The sequence below is a fragment of the Ovis aries genome, chromosome 21 (assembly GCF_016772045.2).
Source record: "Ovis aries strain OAR_USU_Benz2616 breed Rambouillet chromosome 21, ARS-UI_Ramb_v3.0, whole genome shotgun sequence".
Taxonomy (NCBI): domain Eukaryota; kingdom Metazoa; phylum Chordata; class Mammalia; order Artiodactyla; family Bovidae; genus Ovis; species Ovis aries.
The window spans coordinates 22,054,081-22,073,149 of NC_056074.1; the positions used below are offsets into that span (position 1 = coordinate 22,054,081).

Consider the following 19,069-nt stretch of genomic DNA (forward strand, 5'->3'; position numbering starts at 1 on the left):
GTTCCAGTGACTCTTGCTTATGTGACTGCCTTCCTGATAGAGGCAGAGATCATTCCTGACCAAACCCCCAAAATAAAAAAGTACTGGAACAAGAGCCCAGGGTCAGGGTCACACAGTGGATGCGGGAATTATGAGAGGTTTGTCAGGTAGGAACTAGAGCCACAAAAGAAACAATTTCTGCCAGCAACACCACCAGAAGCAAAAAAAAGAAAATGCCCTGGCTTCTTCTTTCATAAATCTCCCATTCAGTTCCGTTCAGTTACTCAGTCATGTCCGACTCTTTGTGACCCCATGAATCGCAGCACGCCAGGCCTCCCTGTCCATCACCAACTCCTGGAGTTCACTCAGACTCACGTCCATTGAGTCAGTGATGCCATCCAGCCATCTCATCCTCTGTCGTCCCCTTCTCCTCCTGTCCCCAATCTCTGCTTTTTAATAATGCTATCTAGGTTGGTTATAACTTTCCTTTCAAAGGAGCAAGCGTCTTTTAATTTCATGGCTGCAGTCACCATCTGCAGGGATTTTGGAGCCCCCCAAAATAAAGTCTGACACTGTTTCCACTGTTTCCCCATCTATTTCCCATGAAGTGATGGGACCGGATGCCATGATCTTTGTTTTCTGAATGTTGAGCTTTAAGCCAACTTTTTCACTCTCCACTTTTACTTTCATCAAGAGGCTTTTAGTTCCTCTTCACTTTCTGCCATAAGGGTGGTGTCATCTGCATATCTGAGGTTATTGATATTTCTCCCATTAGATTTCCCAAGCCCAACTGAAGTTGGCTGTCACAGGAGCTGAAGAAAAGCCACCTGCAGTGTTAGCCCATCTCCATCAGACAGCAGAAAACAGAAGGGTGTAAAATGAGTCTTAAGGAAACAAGCCCAAGACCAGCACAGCTTTCAATAAAGCTCACATCATAATCGTGACAATCTCATAAATTCACTCAACCTAGTCAGGTTTTTGTTATTATACCAATCATGGGGTCGCTAAGAGTGAGACACGACTGAGTGACTTCACTTTCACTTTTCACTTTCCTGCATTGGAGAAGGAAATGGCAACCCACTCCAGTGTTCTTGCCTGGAGAATCCCAGGGATGGAGGAGCCTGGTGAGCTGCCATCTATGGGGTCACACAGTTAGACACAACTGAAGCGACTTAGCAGCAGCAGCAACTGGCTCTAAGATTTCAATTTCATATTAATACTTCTCTTGAGAGTCCCTTAGACTGCAAGATCAAACCAGTCCAACCTAAAGGAAATCAGTCCTGAATATTCATTGGAAGGACTGATGATGAAGCTGAAACTCATATACTTTGGCCACCTGATGTGAAGAGCAGACTCACTGGGAAAGACTCTGACACTGGGAAAGACTGAGGGCAGGAGAAGGGGAGGACAGAGGATGAGATGGTTGGATGGCATCACCAACTCAATGGGTATGAGTTTGAGCAAACTCCCGCAGACAGCGAAGGAGGGAAGCCTGGTGTGCTGCAGTCCATGGGGTTGCAAAAAGTCAGACATGACTGAGCGACTGAATGACAATTAATACTTCTAGACAGTGTTTCAAGTTTCAAAGTTCCTGAAACATCAATATCCAGAAGGATAATTCTGGTAGCCTGGTCAAGAACTATCAGCTGGTTAACTGAGGTGACAGGAAGTTTTAGTAAGGTCTTTTTTTAGTTTGCTTATAGTGTAATCTGGGGTAATTTAAAAGATGCATTTCCCAAGAAAAATAAAATGATCCTCAGAGAAATAAGGACTACATTAGGCAACACTTAGTACAAACTACTTAAGCTGCTGTCAGGCAGATGCCTCAAATGCACTTTCCCAAAGCACCTTTCTGTAGTCTTTAAAGAGGTGTTAGGTTTTCAGTTAGATGTAACTAAATTCATTCCTTCTCACTCAATTTTTAAGGGAAATCAGAGTACTGATACATATTACTTTGTTAAGAAGCACAAGAGTATTACGATCAAGAATTGTTAGAAGACAACCTTAGCATGAAAAAACTCAACATACTGTTTTAGATGCAAAAGAGAAACTGCCAATAACAGCGACTGTCACAGGCTCTGAACTGAAATCACGACACTAAATCTAAAAGCGCCCTAATTCTAGCTATTTTGCTAGAATTGTTATTCAAAATTTACAGATAATTATAAAGCAAAACTCAATCTTTCCAAGAAGTTTTGATAAATTCACTTAATTAAAATACAGGTATCAAATACAGTTTCTTTAAAAAAAAACCTTAATACTTTCCAAATAGTTATCCAGAACTACTATATACTTGTCTTAATAGAAGCAGCATATCAACAGGTCAAATCAGTTGACAAATACCATTAATTTTACTTTATAGACACTTTAAATACTCTGACCTTGATTTGTGGTTTCAAAAGCAAACTATAAAGCTATATAATAATATACCTTTATCTCATTATTTTAATAATGCCAATAAATACTATTTTATGTGGTATAGGTGGAGAGGGAAATGGCAACCCACTCCAGTTTTCTTGCCTGGAGAATCCCATGGACGGAGGAGCCTGGTGGGCTACAGTCCACAAGGTCGCAAAGAGTCGGACACGAATGAGCGACTTCACTTCAATAACTCACGGAGAAGGCAATGGCAACCCACTCCAGTACTCTTGCCTGGAAAATCTCATGGACGGAGGAGCCTGGTAGGCTGCAGTCCATGGGGTCGCTAGGAGTCACAACTGAGCGACTTCACTTTCACTTTCACTTTATGTGGTATAGGACACATGACCAAAGAGATCAGAAAGATATGCTATTCAATATGACAACAACAGTAGCAACACCACATTATTTTGACATGAACAGTCTTAGTAAATCCTTAAAGAATCCTTGTAGGCTTTTAGGCAAACATAGTTAGGTCTCAACAAATCTCGAAAGTAGTATTATGACTTTAAAATTTAAAAAGACAATATATTCTCTTCTTAAAAATTACAAATTGCCAGTAAATAAGTGCCACTGCAGAATAAACTACCATAAAAACACTGTAGCTGTTTTTAAAATAATGCTACCATTCTGCCATTTATCAAATATAATAAAATACAGAATACTTGCTACTTTATTCATTGCCTTTAAAAAAAAAATTAATGAAAGTAGTTTTGTGTGCAAACACTTACCATCCATTCAGATATAATAACATCCACTTTTTCTACAGGAAGACGAACTTCTTCAATTTTTCCTTTAATTAGTGTAATAGTATCTTCAAGTTTATTTAATCTGAAAAATGCCATAATGGACAAATTAAAACAAATTCTGAAAACTAGTCAAACTACAAAAATTCTTGGCAACTGTTCTTATTACTTAATAGAACTCAAAGTATGTTTGTTCAAAGTTTTCTTATTCCCCAGCATTACAATCGCTCTTTGGTCACTTCATGAATCCCCAAGAATGTTTGTGGTTAATAACACAATACAGCTGAACCAGTGTTTAAAAGTACAGCATGAAAAGAAACTCAAATGCTATTAAGAATACATGTCAATAAAGTCAAAAATAAAAGTTTTTTAAAAGGACAGGTGGAAACAGACCAGATAACAAAAGTATATTTTAAAGGGAAGTAGTTTGCCATAGCAAAGAGTTAGGGCCAGAAGCTTTAACTCTGAATTCCAGGTCCTCTAGCACTTGTCAGCTAAGTGATTTTCAACAAATCATGTAACATCTCATTGGGCCTGAAATCATATATAAAACAGAAATAGATACCTACCCGAACTATTAACACTTCTCCTAACAGTCTATTATGAGGATGAGATATTTGTGAAAGGTATGTACACATCCTCTAGCACTATGTAACAGCAAGGTATTATCATGAATAACAATATACTGCATGTTACATAAACTTGAAACTTTCCTCCCATCATAAATTATTTAACTTTGTCCAATAGCATTCATTAGATACTTTTATATCCCTGGTCATAAGATTAGCACGTATTTTTCATCCCTTCCCTTTGCAATTTCAAATAAATAACACAGATAATTTCAAAAAGCTAAAATTAAGCTACTAAGTTTGTATATAGTTAAATAAATTTACAGTCTTCAAAGGCTGTATATCTGAATTACAAAAGATTTTTTTCTGCAAACAATGGAGGGATTCTCCTCCTGTAAATTTCACTGAAGTATTACATACATAAAATTAAATGCATTTTTAAGGGTAAATTTTTTTGAACTTTAAAAAAAAAAGAGAGAGACCTGAGTGGCCACCATCATCATATAGATTATTTTATGTAGAATATTACAATTTTCTCAAAAAGATTCATCACTGCCCTTTCCCACAAAACTCTACTATCCACAGATAACTATTAATTTCTTTCTTTTACTACATATTATGATTTGTATTTTGTAGTTTTATATAAACAGATCATATTGAATGTACTCCTTTGTGTCTGGCTTCTTTCAATAAGCGTACTTTTTAGATTCATGCCTATTTTTCTGTATATTAGAAGTTTGATCCCTAGTTACTGTTGAGTAGTATCCTACTGTATAAATAAAACACATTTTGTCTATCCACACATCTGACGATGGATTTCTGGATTTCCACTTTTGGACTACAATGAGTACAGCTGCTACATGTTTATGTATGTACCAGAAGTACTCAGTTAAATGGAAGTGATAGAACTTTTTAAGAAATTGCCAGTTTGTTTCACAAAGTTCATATATGATTTTACATTCTTACAACATGTGAGCATTTCTATTGTTTCACATCCTTGTAAACTTAGTATAGTATCTTTTTAATATTAACTGTGTGGTAAGATCTCATTATGGTTAAAAATTGAACTTTCCTAATGCAAGTCTTTTTTCCATATGCTTACTAGTCATAATCCCCTATTATCTTTTGCTCAAACATTTTAACCATTTAAAAAACTGGACCAGTTGTATTCTTATTTTTGAATTTTAAAAGTTCTTTACATTCCTGGATAAAAACTCTCGAAGAAAATAGTGAATATTTTCTTCCAACCTGTGGCTTTTATTTCTGTAATATGTTTTAAAAGCTAAAGTTTTTAATTTCGATAAAGACCAATTTATCTTTTGCTTTTCATATCCAAGAAATCTTTGCCTACATCAAGTATTTTGACCTATGCTTTCTTCTAAAGTTTTTGTTTCCATTTTGAGTTAATTTTTCCAATATATCATCATGATCTTTTTTCCCATATATAAATATATAATGAAAAAACTTTGTTAGAAAAACTATCATGAGTGATAGCTGCAACTCTATTGAAGAAAAAGTTTCACCAACCCATGGAATTACTTCAGAATCACTGTCAAAAACCAGCTAAGCACAGATGTGTAAGCTTATCTCTGGACTTTCAATTCTGCCCCAAGATTTAGATGCACATCCTTGCACTAATACAACACTTTGTTGATTCTTATACTTTTAAGTCACAAAGTCTGACTGTATATATCCTTTAATTTCATTCTTCTTTTAAAATTCTTTTGGATATTCTAGGCCATTTGTGTTTCCACATGAATTTTAGGATCAGCTCATGGTATCGTTCTGCATTTTTTAGTGTTTATGCTTTGAACATAAACATATTTTGCTAAATTTACCCCTAAATGTTTAATGATTTTTATTGCATTGTAATGGTATGTACTTTTTAAGTTTCAACTTCCAGTTGTTTATGGATAATAACAGAAGCATAATCGATTTTCATCTTTTGACCCTGAATCCCTCTGACTGTTGTAAAGGTTTTAGCTTTAGCACAGTTTTAGCGGCTATTTTACAGATTTCTTAGGATTCTACGTGTACTTGATCATGTCACTTGGGAGTAACGCGTCTTACTTCTTTCAAATCCTTTGTATTTACTGCCATTTATTGCCTTCCTTTAAACGTTATTTATGGCACTTGTTAGATCCCCGGAGACAACGCTGAATAGAATTGGTAAGAGTGGACATTCCTTGTTTTATTTTCAGTTATAAGGTGACAGCATTCATTTACTGTTACTTAAGATACATTTTCTGATGGTCCAGTGGTTAAGAATCCATCTGCCAATACAGTAACATGGGTTTGATCCCTGGTTCGGGAAGATTCCACATGCTGCAGAGCATCTAAACCCATGTGTCATAACTACTGAAGTCAACCTACCTAGAGACTGTAGGCTGCAACTACTGGGCTTGCATGCTGCAAGTACGGAAACCTGTGCACCTAGAGCTTGTCCTCTGCAACAAGAGAAGTCACCTCAATGAGAAGCCCATGCACCACAAGGAAGAGTAACCCCTGCTTGCCACAACCAGGGAAAAGTCCATGTACAGCAACAATGACCCAGTGCAGGCAAAAATAAATATTTAAAATATCCTCAAAAAAAAAAAAAAAAGAAATCAGAAAACATTTCTATTGAGTTATTAGTAAGTTTTGTAGGGAATGGTTCAAATCCTGGTGATCATGAGCATCTTCACAGGCTTTTTCTTTGCAGATTATCACTGCAAAGATAATAGAAAATGTTGAAAGATACCAGAGAAATACATGACAAGGAAATACTGACCAATGTCAGAGGGTACACTGGGGAAGAAGCTGTTAGAACAGTTCATGCACAGTACCTACTGGGGGACATTCATTTCATGGATGAGTTTTCCATTAAATGTGACTTACCATCCTAGCATTGTCTAAAAAGTTGTTAGAAATATTAGCAATACACTTTGATATGCTTTAATTTTCACTGTCTTGTTTGTGTTTTTTACAGAAATACAATCAATTTTTACATACTATGTTTTTGTACTATGAACAATTATATGCCAACAAACTGAACAACCTAGAAGAAATGGACAAGTTTCTAGAAATACATGCCTACCAAAACTAAATCAAGAAGAAATAGATAATTTGAAGAGACCAACCACTAGAAGTGAAATAGAATCTGCAATAATAAAAAATTCCCTGCAAACAAAAGTCCAGGAACAGATCGCTTCACTGAGGAATTCTACCAAACATACAAAAAAGAATTTACATTGATCCTTCTCAAACTCTTCCAAAGACTAAAGTGGAGGGAGCACTCCCAAAGTCATTCTATGAAGCCATCAACACAGTAATATCAAAATCAAAGATAATACTTAATATATATATATGCATGTATATATAATTAGAGGCCAGAATACCTAATATATACATATTTTGGTCTCTAATATCTTTGATGAATTCATCAAAGAAGCCAATATCTTTAATGAATACAGATGCAAAAATTTTCAACAAAGTATTAGTAAACTAAATCCAAAAACACATAAAAAAGATCATACGCCATGATCAAGCTGGATTCATCCCAGGGTCAAAAGATATTTCAACACACTCAAATCAGTCAATGTGATACACCACATCAACAAAAGACAAGACAAAACCACATGATCATCTCAATAGATGGAGAAAAAGCATCTGAAAAAGATTCAACATAACTTCACAATAAAAACTCTTATCAATGTGGTGACAGAGAGAACATATTTCAAATAATAAAAGCCATTTATGAGAAATCTACAGCCAACATATACTCAATGGTGGAAAAGTTGAAAGCCTTCCAACTGACTACAGGAAGAAGACAAGAATGTCCACTCTCATTGCTTCTGTTAAGCATAGTATTCGAAGTCCTAGCCACAGCGATGAAACAAGAAATAAAAGGTATCCAAATTGGAAGGGAAGAGGTAAAACTGTCATGATATACAGATGATATGATACTTAACTCTAAAGCCTTCACACAAAAACTACTAGAACTGATAAACAAATTCAGCAAGGTAGCAGGAGATTAATATACAAAAACCAATTGCATTTCTTTACACTGAAAACAGGAAAAAAAAATCTCTTGAAACTGCATCAAAAAAATAAAATCCTGAGGAATAAACGTGATCAAGGTGACAGACTTACACACTGTGAACTATACAACACTGATAAAGGAAACTGAAGACAATTTAAAAAAAATGGAAGGCTATCCCATGCTCTTGGACTGGAAGAACTAATAGTGTTAAATGGTCATACTACCCAAAGCAAGCCAAAGATTTAATGTGATCCCTATCAAATTACCCATGACATTTTTCAAAGAACTAGACAAATAATTCTAAAATTTATATGGAATCACAAAAGGCTCAGAATTGCCAAAGAAATCCTGAGGGAAAAGAACAAAGCTGGAGTTCCTGAAGTTCAAACTATGCTATAAAGCTACAGCCATCAAAACTACATACTATTGGCACAAAAACCGACATGGGTCAATAGAACCAAAAAGAGCCCCGAAATAAACCACATACCTACAGTCAATGAATCTCTGACATAAGAGGCAAGAATATACAATAGAGAAAAGATAGTCTCTTCAGCAAGTGGTGGTGGGAAAGGTGAGTAACAATATATAAATCAATGAAGTCAGAACACTCCATCACAGCATATATAAAAATGAACTCAAAATGGCTTAAAGACTCAAAGACACGACACCAAAAAATTCCTAGGAGAAAACATAGGCAAAACAATCTCTGACATACATCATAACAATGTTTTCTTAGGTCAATCTTCCAAGGCAACAGAAATAAAAGCAAAAATAAATGGTACCTCATCAACCTTATAACCTTTTGCACAGCAAAGGAAACCATAAATAAAACAGAAAGATCACCTACAGACAGGGAGAAAATATTTGCAATTAATGCAGCAGACAAGGGCTTAATTTCCAGAATATACAAATGCAAAAAAGCAAAATGGCTGTCTGGGGAGGCCTTACAAATAGCTGTGAAAAGAAGAGAGGTGAAAAGCAAAGGAGAAAAGGAAAGATATAAGCATCTGAATGCAGAGTTCCAAAGAATAGCAAGAAGAGATAAGAAAGCCTTCTTCAGTGATCAATGCAAAGAAATAGAGGAAAACAACAGAATGGGAAAGAATAGAGATCTCTTCAAGAAAATTAGAGATACCAAGGGAACATTTCATGCAAAGATGGGCTCAATCAAGGACAGAAATTGTAGGGCCTAACAGAAGCAGAAGATATTAAGAAGAGATGGCAAGAATACACAGAAGAACTGTACAAAAAGGATCTTCATGACCAGGATAATCACGATGGTGTGATCACTCATCTAGAGCCAGACATCTTGGAATGTGAAGTCATGTGGGCCTTAGAAAGCATCACTACGAACAAAGCTAGTGGAGGTGATGGAATTCCAGTAGAGCTATTTCAAATCCTGAAAGATGATGCTGTGAAAGTGCTGTACTCAATATACCAGCAAATTTGGAAAACTCAGCAGTGGCCACAGGACTGGAAAAGGTCCGTTTTCATTCCAATCTCAAAGAAAGGCAATGCCAAAGAATGCTCAAACTACCGCACAATTGCACTCATCTCACACGCTAGTAAAATAATGCTTAAAATTCTCCAAGCTAGGCTTCAGAAATATGTGTACCGTGAACTTCCTGATGTTCAAGCTGGATTTAGAAAAGGCAGAGGAACCAGAGATCAAATTGCCAGCATCTGCTGGGTCATGGAAAAAGCAAGAGTTCCAGAAAAACATTTATTTCTGCTTTATTGACTATGCCAAAGCCTTTGACTCTGTGGGTCACAATAAACTGTGGAAAATTCTGAGAGATGGGAATACCAGACCACCTAACCTGCCTCTTGAGAAATCTGTATGCAGGTCAGGAAGCAAAAGTTAGAACTGGACATGGAACAACAGACTGGTTCCGAACAGGAAAAGGAGTACGTCAAGGCTGTATATTGTCACCCTGCTTATTTAACTTATATGCAGAGTACATCATGAGAAACGCTGGACTGGAAGAAACACAAGCTGGAATCAAGATTTCCAGGAGAAATATCAATAACCTCAGATATGCAGATGACACCACCCTTATGGCAGAAACACAAGCTGGAATCAAGATTGCCAGGAGAAATATCAATAACCTCAGATATGCAGATGACACCACCCTTATGGCAGAAAGTGAAGAGGAACTCAAAAGCCTCTTGATGAAAGAGGAGTGAAAAAGTTGGCTTAAAGCTCAACATTCAGAAAACGAAGATCATGGCATCCGGTCCCATCACTTCATGGGAAATAACATGGGGAAACAGTGGAAACAGTGTCAGACTTTTTTTGGGCTCCAAAATCACTGCAGAGGATGATTGCACCCATGAAATTAAAAGACGCTTACTCCTTGGAAGAAAAGTTATGACCAACCTAGATAGCATATTCAAATGCAGAGACATTACTTTGCCGACTAAGGTCCGTCTAGTCAAGGCTATGGTTTTTCCAGTAGTCATGTATGGATGTGAGAGTTGGACTGTGAAGAAGGCTGAGTGCCGGAGAATTGATACTTATGAACTGTGGTGTTGGAGAAGACTCTTGAGAGTCCCTTGAACTGCAAGAAGATCCAACCAGGCCATTCTGAAGGAGATCAGCCCTGGGATTTCTTTGGAAGGAATGATGCTAAAGCTGAAACTCCAGTACTTTGGCCATCTGATGCGAAGAGTTGACTCACTGGCAAAGACTCTGATGCTGGGATGGATTGGGGCAGGAGGAGAAGGGAATGACAGAGGATGAGATGGCTGGATGACATCACTGACTCGATGGACGCGTGAACTCCGGGAGTTGGTGATGGACAGAGAGGCCTGGTGTGCTGTGATTCATGGGGTCGCAAAGTGTTGGACACGACTGAGCAACTGAACAAACAGCTCATACAATGACCAAAAAAAAAAAAATCAAAAAATAGGCAGAAGACCTAAATAGGCATTTCTCCAAAGAGATACAGATGGTCAACAGGCACTTGAGAAGATGCTCATTATCACTACTAATTAATTATTAGAGAAATATAAATCAAAGCTATAATATTATACTACCTCTCTGATCCAAATGACCACCATTAAAAAGTCTCCAATTAACAAATGCTGAAGAGGATGTGGAGAAATGGGAACCCTCCTATGTTGCCGGTGGGAATGTGAATTGGTGCAGCCACTATGGAAAACATTATGGAGGTTCCTTAAAAATTTAAAAATAGAACTACCATCTGATCCAGTAACTCCACTCTTAGGTAAATATCCAAAAAAACAGAAACATTAATTCAAAAAGATACATTCACCATCATGTTCACAGCAGCACTATATACAAAAGCCAGGACATGGAAGCTACCAAAGTGCCCATCAACAGATCACTGGATTAACAAGATAAGGCAGGGACTTTCCTTATGGTCCAGTGATTAAGAATCTGCCTTGTAATGCAGGCTTGATCCCTGGTCGGGGAACTAAGGTCTCACAAGCCGCAGAGCAACTAAGTCTATGTGCCGCGACGACTGGGCTCTCACACTGTGGAGCCCGTGTGCCACAACTGCTGAAGGTCGAGCATTCTCCAGTCTACGCGCGGCAACTATTGAGCCCTCATGCCACAACCAGAGAGTCTCTGCACTGCAACAAAAGAGCCCATGTGCTGCAACTGAGTCCAGGGGCAGGCAAATAAATAATTTTTTTAAGATCTCACACACACAGAGATATACACAATGAAATATTACCCAGCCATTAAAATATGAAACATGGATGGACCTAGAGCATATTACGCTTAGTGAAATAAGTCAGAGAAAGATACTGTATGACATTCATATGTGGAATCTATAAAGTAACAGAAATGAATGTATACACAAAACAGAAACAGATTCACATAAATAGGATCTGACTTATGGTTACCAAAGGAGAAAGGTGGCATGAGGAGAGGGCAGGAATAAATTAGGAGTTTGGGATTAGCAGATACAAACTTGCTATATATAAAACAGATACAAACAAGGTCCTACTGAATAGCACAGAGAACTATATTCAATAGCTTATAATAAACCATAATGGAAAAGAATACATATATGTATAACTGATCACTCTGCTGTACACCAGGAACTAATACTGCACTGTAAATCATGTCAAATTTAAAAATTATGTATCACATTTAAAAATACATAATAAAATATTAAGCACCTTAATACTTTTACTGCTGTAATAACTTATATATAGTTTATTTCTGATATCTATATTCATAAACATATTACTAGGGAACATGAAAAGTCTTGATCCTCCATTTCTAGTTCTTGTATCTTTCTTTTATTGCCTTGTTCCATTGTCCAGGATCTCCTTTACAGTGTTGAATAGAAGAGATGATGGCAAGTGTCCCTGTCCTATTCCTGAACTTAAACTTCAAAGATTCATCAAGTTGTGGGCTGTAGTTTTTGTTTTTGGAGATACACTGTATCGTGTTATAATACATTCTAATTCTAGTTTGCTAAGAGTTTAATATATAGACTGAAAGGACATGGAATTTTATCAAACTTACTTTCCTGAGATACATCAATAAATTTTTCTGGTTAATTTTCTCAAATTTAACCAAACTTGTATTCCTGGGATAAACTTTATCTTCCAATATATTGCTCAATGGGCTTTCCCGATAGCTCAGAAGGTACAGAATCTGCTTGCAATGTAGGAGACCCGGGCAGGGAAGATCCCCTGGAGAAGGGCATGGCAACCCACTCCAGTATTCTTGCCTGGAGAATTCCATGGACAGAGGAGCCTGGTGGGCTACAGTCCAAGGGGTTGAAAGAGTCAGACACAACTGAGCAACTAAGCACACACTGCTCAATTAAGTTTCCTAACAGTTTGAATAGGATGTTCTCCATATATGTTTGACCTGTAAGTTTTTGTCCTGCCTTAGTAGAGTTCTGGTATAAAGGTTATACTTGGCTTCATATATGGATGCTTCAGTCCTGACAAAGATGACATAGTACAAAGTAGAGGGGAAAATATGGTCTTTGGAACAACTAGGTCATTTTTAAACAGATTAATACTACTATTACTACTGCTACTAAGTTTTAAAAAGCTGGACCACTACCTCATACCACATACAAAAACAATGCCAAGTAGATTACAAATCTAAATATTAAAAAAAAAACTATAAAATTTTACACAAGAATATAGGAAAACACCTTCATAAGGATTTTTACCCAATTCACATATAGTGGTAACCATAAACAATGATACATGAAAACTGAGAATTTCAGTACATCAAAAGATACTTGAAGAGAGTAAAAAAGCAAGATAGAATTTTTTCATTACATAAAGCTTACAAACATTTCAAACACACACACAAAATAAAGACTGTCTACAAATAAATAAGAAAAGGCCCAAGTCAATGGAAACCTGAACAAAAGACATAAACACATACTTCACTGAAAAGGAAATCCAAATGCCAATAATCACAGGAAAAAGTGCTCAGTTACATTGACAATCACAGAAATGCAAATTTAAATTTCAATGAGACACTGCTATACAATCAACTGGAAAAAATTCTTAAAGGTAGGCAATACCAACCCAAACTGTTATATACTGCTGGTAGAAGTATAAATTGGTATTACCACTTTGGAAAACAGTCTGGCAATACCAAGAAAATCTGAAAATATGTATTCCCTAAAGTCTGAACTATTTTGTAAATATATACCCCACAGATGTGTACCAGGCACATGGACAAAAAGGTTCATAACAAAATTGTTCTAAACAGACCTAAATTGGAAAACACAAAAATTCCCGTCAAGAATAGAAAAGATAAATTGGGATATGCTAATCAATACCATTCTATGTAACAATAAACATAAATGAACACTAAAAATAATGTTGAACAAAACAAGCTAGACCAAAATAATGCGTAATAAATGATTAAAGTGAAATATAAAGCAATATCAAGCAAGTGATTACTACAAAAGCCAGGATGGTCATTACCTCAATCAAGCAGGGAGAGCATCTTAATGATAAAGGACAGATGGAGATGGGAGGAAATCTGAAGTGCTGGAAATATTCTCTTTCCTATTACTTATTTGTACTTATGTTACCTCGTAATTTACGTGCTATGTACCTTTTAATATGTGTATTTCACACAAAGTTTAAAAAGGATGCTTATATATCATATTTGAGCTTTTTAAAAGAGGTATTCAATAAAATTCTCTATGATGAAATTGCTGTAGTTGATTACATTTACTGAAATATTTTATTAAGGCTTAACAAGTACAAACACTTCAAAAGAAACAAAGAGCAATCTTCTTAGAAGATCAAAATGTTCCTACTGCCTTAGAAATATTTTCAGGATGCTCATGCTGAAACAAGACATGTCCTGTAAAAGGCCATCTGCTCAGGCTGTTTATTGTCTGCTACAAGTCATAATCCTATCTGCCTCAGTAATTACTTGTTGGAATATAAATACAACTGGAAAGATTAAGATTTCAGGGAATACATAGAAAAAAAGACAAAAGGCCATAATTCCCAGTGATTCTATATTAAAACACTGCAACACAGACGTGATTCACAGAGATAATCCCTTTTACGAGCCTGCTCATCTTAATCACCACCTGATTTTACCATTCATGAAAAAAAAACTATAGATTTTTACTTACTTTTCTTCTCTCAAGAGGCCAATCACTAAACATTACTTTAGCATAAAAGCATTCCAAATGAATTCTATCTCTGAAAACACCTGCTCAAAAACTAGCATAGCTTTAATTTTCAGAAATACAACACCATAATATAAACGGTATGTTAGGTCTCTTAACTAATCCAATAAACACTGAAATTATTTTTCCGAGTGGATATTTTGTTAGAACAATAATCACTATCCTATATTATTTCCTATCTCAGAAGCAGCAATTTAACTTTTATCTCATGATACAGGGACATCATCATGAGTAATTATCTGATACTGGGCTTACAGAGATAAGAGAGAGTCCGTGCACTTAAGAACATGGTCTAAGGCACTGAGAAGGGTAAAGAACACAGGCTTCATAGGAGCTAATATAATAAGACCTTACCTGAGTGACATTTGAGTTTAATCAGAAAAAGAGCATCCAAGACAGAGATATATATGAATATGGGGGTAAAAGAAGGTGCCTCATCTCTGTATGCACAAACTGCCTGTGTGTGTATGTATGTGTGTATGGAAGACAAATCGCAAATTTGAAGAGCTATAAATAGTTTAGTATGATTAGAGCAACAAGAGGCAGTATGTAGTGACAAAGTTGGGAAGTAGTTAGAGGTAATGCTAAGGAGTCTAGTTTTTAGAGGCAATGAGGAGCCATTTCAGGATTTTTAGAGTGAGGAAACAGGATCAAATTTGTAATGTACTTCTGCCCAATGCAATTTTGATAAAAAAAAAAAAGACACAGTCTAGGTTCTAAGGAAGAACATGGTCTAGCAGGGAGACAGACGTGTAAACAGCATAAAGTACCACCAGTGTTCATACAGTGAACACCTTATCAATTAAATGACATTTAAGTTGGTGACAAAACGACTGTAAAATTCACCGAGAAGAATACCTAGGTGATAATTATTTTTTCAAAATGCATACGGGGGTGGGGTGGGGGGAATACCATGATACAAAAATATACAAGGCATTTTATTTTGTTTTCAGTTCACTATGGCACCCAAACATACATGTTTGTCCCATTCCCCAAGCATGCCCAAATGACAATAAAGTAATACAAAATGTAATAAATTGATAAATGCATGGAGATTTTAGATGGTACTATCAAAGAACCAAAGATATAATTCAGTGGAGGAAGAAAGGGCAATCAAATCATTTGGTAAACTTGTGAGGAAGGATCCAGTGCTCACTGCACACACCAGAAGACTAAAGTGTTGCCCAGAGCAGATCTCCCTCTTTTCTTCTGAGGCAGATAACAGAAAACACATAGCAATTACCTTTATTAAGTGTATTTCATGAGCTGTCTCCCTCCCAAATGTATAATTTCTGTTTATAGGCGTGTAGCTAACACTGAGGACATTTACTGTTTAAAGTTAGCAATAGCTTACTTAGCTTCTCATAAAATGGGGGGGGGGGGGAAGGTTAGAGAATAATGCGAATTCAAGCAGAAAGATAATGGGTTTTCATCAAGCTTTGAATATTTCATGTCCTGGGTAGTAAAAACCCATTCACTGATTCAACAAGTATTTAACTGAATACCTGCATGCCTGGTACCCTTCCAGATGGTTTCGCTATGTCCATGAATAAGAGAAAAATCCCTGTCTAACCTTGGGGAGCTGATATTCTAGTAAAGCTTACATTTTCATGTGATAAGTCTTTAAAAAGCCTTACCAAAGTGCTGATAGTGAGATCTCATAGCAGGATCAGAGGTAATTTTTAGTTTTTCCATTTTCCTCTCACATCTTCTCAACACAAAAACATCTGTTTACTCCCTTTCTTCCTTTATTTAAAAGAGACGAGAACTGGTAGGGAAATCAACCTGGCCACACTAACAGAGTAGATGACAGAGAGCCAAATAACTGCATTATGTACAAATGCATTAATTCAGGTAAGCATATAAAAAATACAAGAATGTGAATGAAGGCACAGATTTAAGCTACATCAAAGAGTAGAAGTAGGATGGATTTGAGAAACAGCAAGGATTCTCATGAGGACTCTATCTCCAGTAAGTCTGCTGGTAAAAGAGAAGGCGAGGTCAAGTATCAGCCCCAGGTTTTCAATTTTAACCTGTGAGAAGAGCTAATGCAGGTCTGTTCTCTTCGTTCTTATCTCTGTAACCATGTCAATAACTCTTGATAAAACCCTAAAAACAAAACTCCTGAACATTCTTATATTTACCGGTTAATGATGCTATTCAATTCACCTGAAGATGTGCTGCTGCTGCAGCTAAGTCACTTCAGTCATGTCCAACTGTGCGACCCCATAGATGGTAGCCCACCAGGCTCCTCCATCCCTGGGATTCTCCAGGCAAGAGCACCGGAGCAGGTTGCCATTTCCTTCTCCAATGCATGAAAAGTGAAAAGTAAAGTCACTTAGTCGTGTCTGACTCTTTGCAACCCCATGGACTGCAACCTACCAGGCTCCTCCATTCATGGGATTTTCCAGGGAAGAGTAAAGGAGTGGGGTGCCATTGCATTCTGCGCCTGAAGATGTGAACCAAGACAAATCAGGAGAACAGCATGTGTGAAGTTAACAGGAAGATTCCTGATACGCACCCGGCATCTGACACCACTGCACAATGGCTGATCACACAGCGGCCATGTGCCTATGCCCCCAGTTCTCTTTGAGAACCATAAACTCTTAGGACTCGAATTTCCCTGGGTTGAGGCACCTCTTGACAGTCTCTGAGGTTCACAGCTAGAGGGGAAAGCACATCTTGCGTGACTTTGTGGGAGCCTGTATGTGACCTCTTTACCGATGGGTATCTTTTCTTTGCTGTCCCTGGACTGTATTCTTTGCTATAATAAATCTTAGCAGTGAAGCTGTGAATACAACTTTATACTGAATCATGTGAGTTCTTTCAGTGAATCACTGAACTAGTAGGTAGTCATGGGATCCCCAAGACAGGACCCTTGAGTAGACAGGAAATTGAGGAGGTGGCAAGATGTGAGAAAAACAGAATTTAGTTTCCATGTAAACCACCTTAATCACCTTCATTAGAAGACTTCTGAGCAGCAAATTGTTTTTAACCATTTTTATCCTCATCACTGGTTCAAAGTTTCCTTCAGCTTTCATTTACTCTTTTATTATTTCTATTAAATTTAGAGGACCTCCCTGGTTGTTCAGTGGTTAAGAATATGCCTGCCAGGGCAGGAACAGAGATTCAGACAGAACAGACTTATGGACACACTGGGGGCAGGAGAGGGAGGGACGAACTGAGAGAGTAGCACTGAAATATATACATTACCATGTGTAAAACAGGGAACTAATGGGAAGTTGCTGTATAGCACAAGGGGTTCACCTGGTGCTCTGTGACAACCTAGAGGGGTGGGACGGGGTAGCAGCTGGGAGGGAGGTTCAAGAGCGAGGAGACACGTGTACACCTATGGTTGATGTAGGGAGCAACCAACACAACACTGTAAAGCAGAGTTAACCTCTAATTAAAAAAAAAAAAGAATCCACCTGGCAATGCTGTTAACAAGGGTTTGATCCGTGGTCTGGGAAGATTCCACATGCCACGGAGCACCTAAGCCTGTCCACCACGATAACAGCCCACACTCTATAGAGCCCGCAAGCAACTACTGAAGGAGTGCGCTCTATAAGAGAAGCTACCACAGTAAGAAGCTGCCACCTCAGTGAAGAGTAGCCCCCACTTGCTCCAACTAGAGAAAGCCTGCACGCAGCAACAAAAACCTAGCACAGCTAAAAATAAATAAATGAACAAAAATAAATGAATTTAGAAACAAGATATGACAGAATATCCCTTACTTCAAGAATATATCCTAGTATATTTTGTGATCTTGTTCCAAATCTTATACATACCACCACTATCTTTAAATTCATTGTGTTAAGTTGCTGCTGCTGCTGCTGCTAAGTCACTTCAGTCGTGTCCGACTCTGTGCGACGCCATAGACGGCAGCCCACCAGGCTCCCCTGTCCCTGGGATTCTCCAGGCAAGAACACTGGAGTAGGTTGCCATTTCCTTCTCGTTACTAAGTGCCTAAAAATATTAAGATAAAGCTCCTGTCCTAGAATCTAGAGAACACTTACATGAATATGACTCGGCTCTAGGCATAAAAATGAAACAGATCTGTTTCATTTCTAACAGTATTCTAGGCACAGATAATATAAAAGATTGCATCTTTAAAGTTATACTGAGATTGAAAGTACTGCATTACAGTCACATGACAGATCAACCTTCTCATGAAAACTTTGCAAAAACATCCAAAAATCTGAAGAACGAGCTTTCCACTGCAGAGTCAATGAGAAACCAGAGGCAGTCAGAGTGAAGGTAAATACTACCAGAAGCTACCTCTGCTTCCTGAGGTGAACAGTGCATACGATCGTCTGACAACTAGAGAGCTTTGCTATCCTCAGGACGTTTATGCTTCTGGAATGATTAGTCACCAGAAAGTGAGAGCAAGAAAAAGAAACAATTTCTCATTCCTCCCACGTATTACTTTGAGTCCTATTTGCCCCTACTAATAAAACATCTTTCATTTCTTTAGAAATGCTGTATCTCCTTTTTAAATAAAAGAGATAAAATTATTTTATCATCTTTTTGAGCACCATTCAGGGACTGTTAAGTTGAATATGTTTAAAAGAATATGAAACATGTAATTATTCATCTCTTATGTATGGCAGAAACCAACACAATTCTATAAAACAACTACTGTCCAATTAAAAATAAATATATTTAAAA

At 37.2% G+C, this 19,069-nt stretch overlaps 1 protein-coding gene across 3 annotated transcripts in view; it reads right to left on the reverse strand.

Annotated features, from left to right (window-relative positions):
- Positions 1–19,069, reverse strand: part of PRMT3 (protein arginine methyltransferase 3) — a 138,455-nt gene that overhangs the window by 89,064 nt on the left and 30,322 nt on the right. For all 3 annotated transcript variants that reach the window (XM_004019444.5, XM_012101765.4, XM_060403971.1), the window contains one exon: positions 3,129–3,228. In XM_004019444.5, the coding sequence (XP_004019493.2) occupies positions 3,129–3,228 (100 nt within the window). The remainder of the gene's footprint in view (positions 1–3,128; positions 3,229–19,069) is intronic.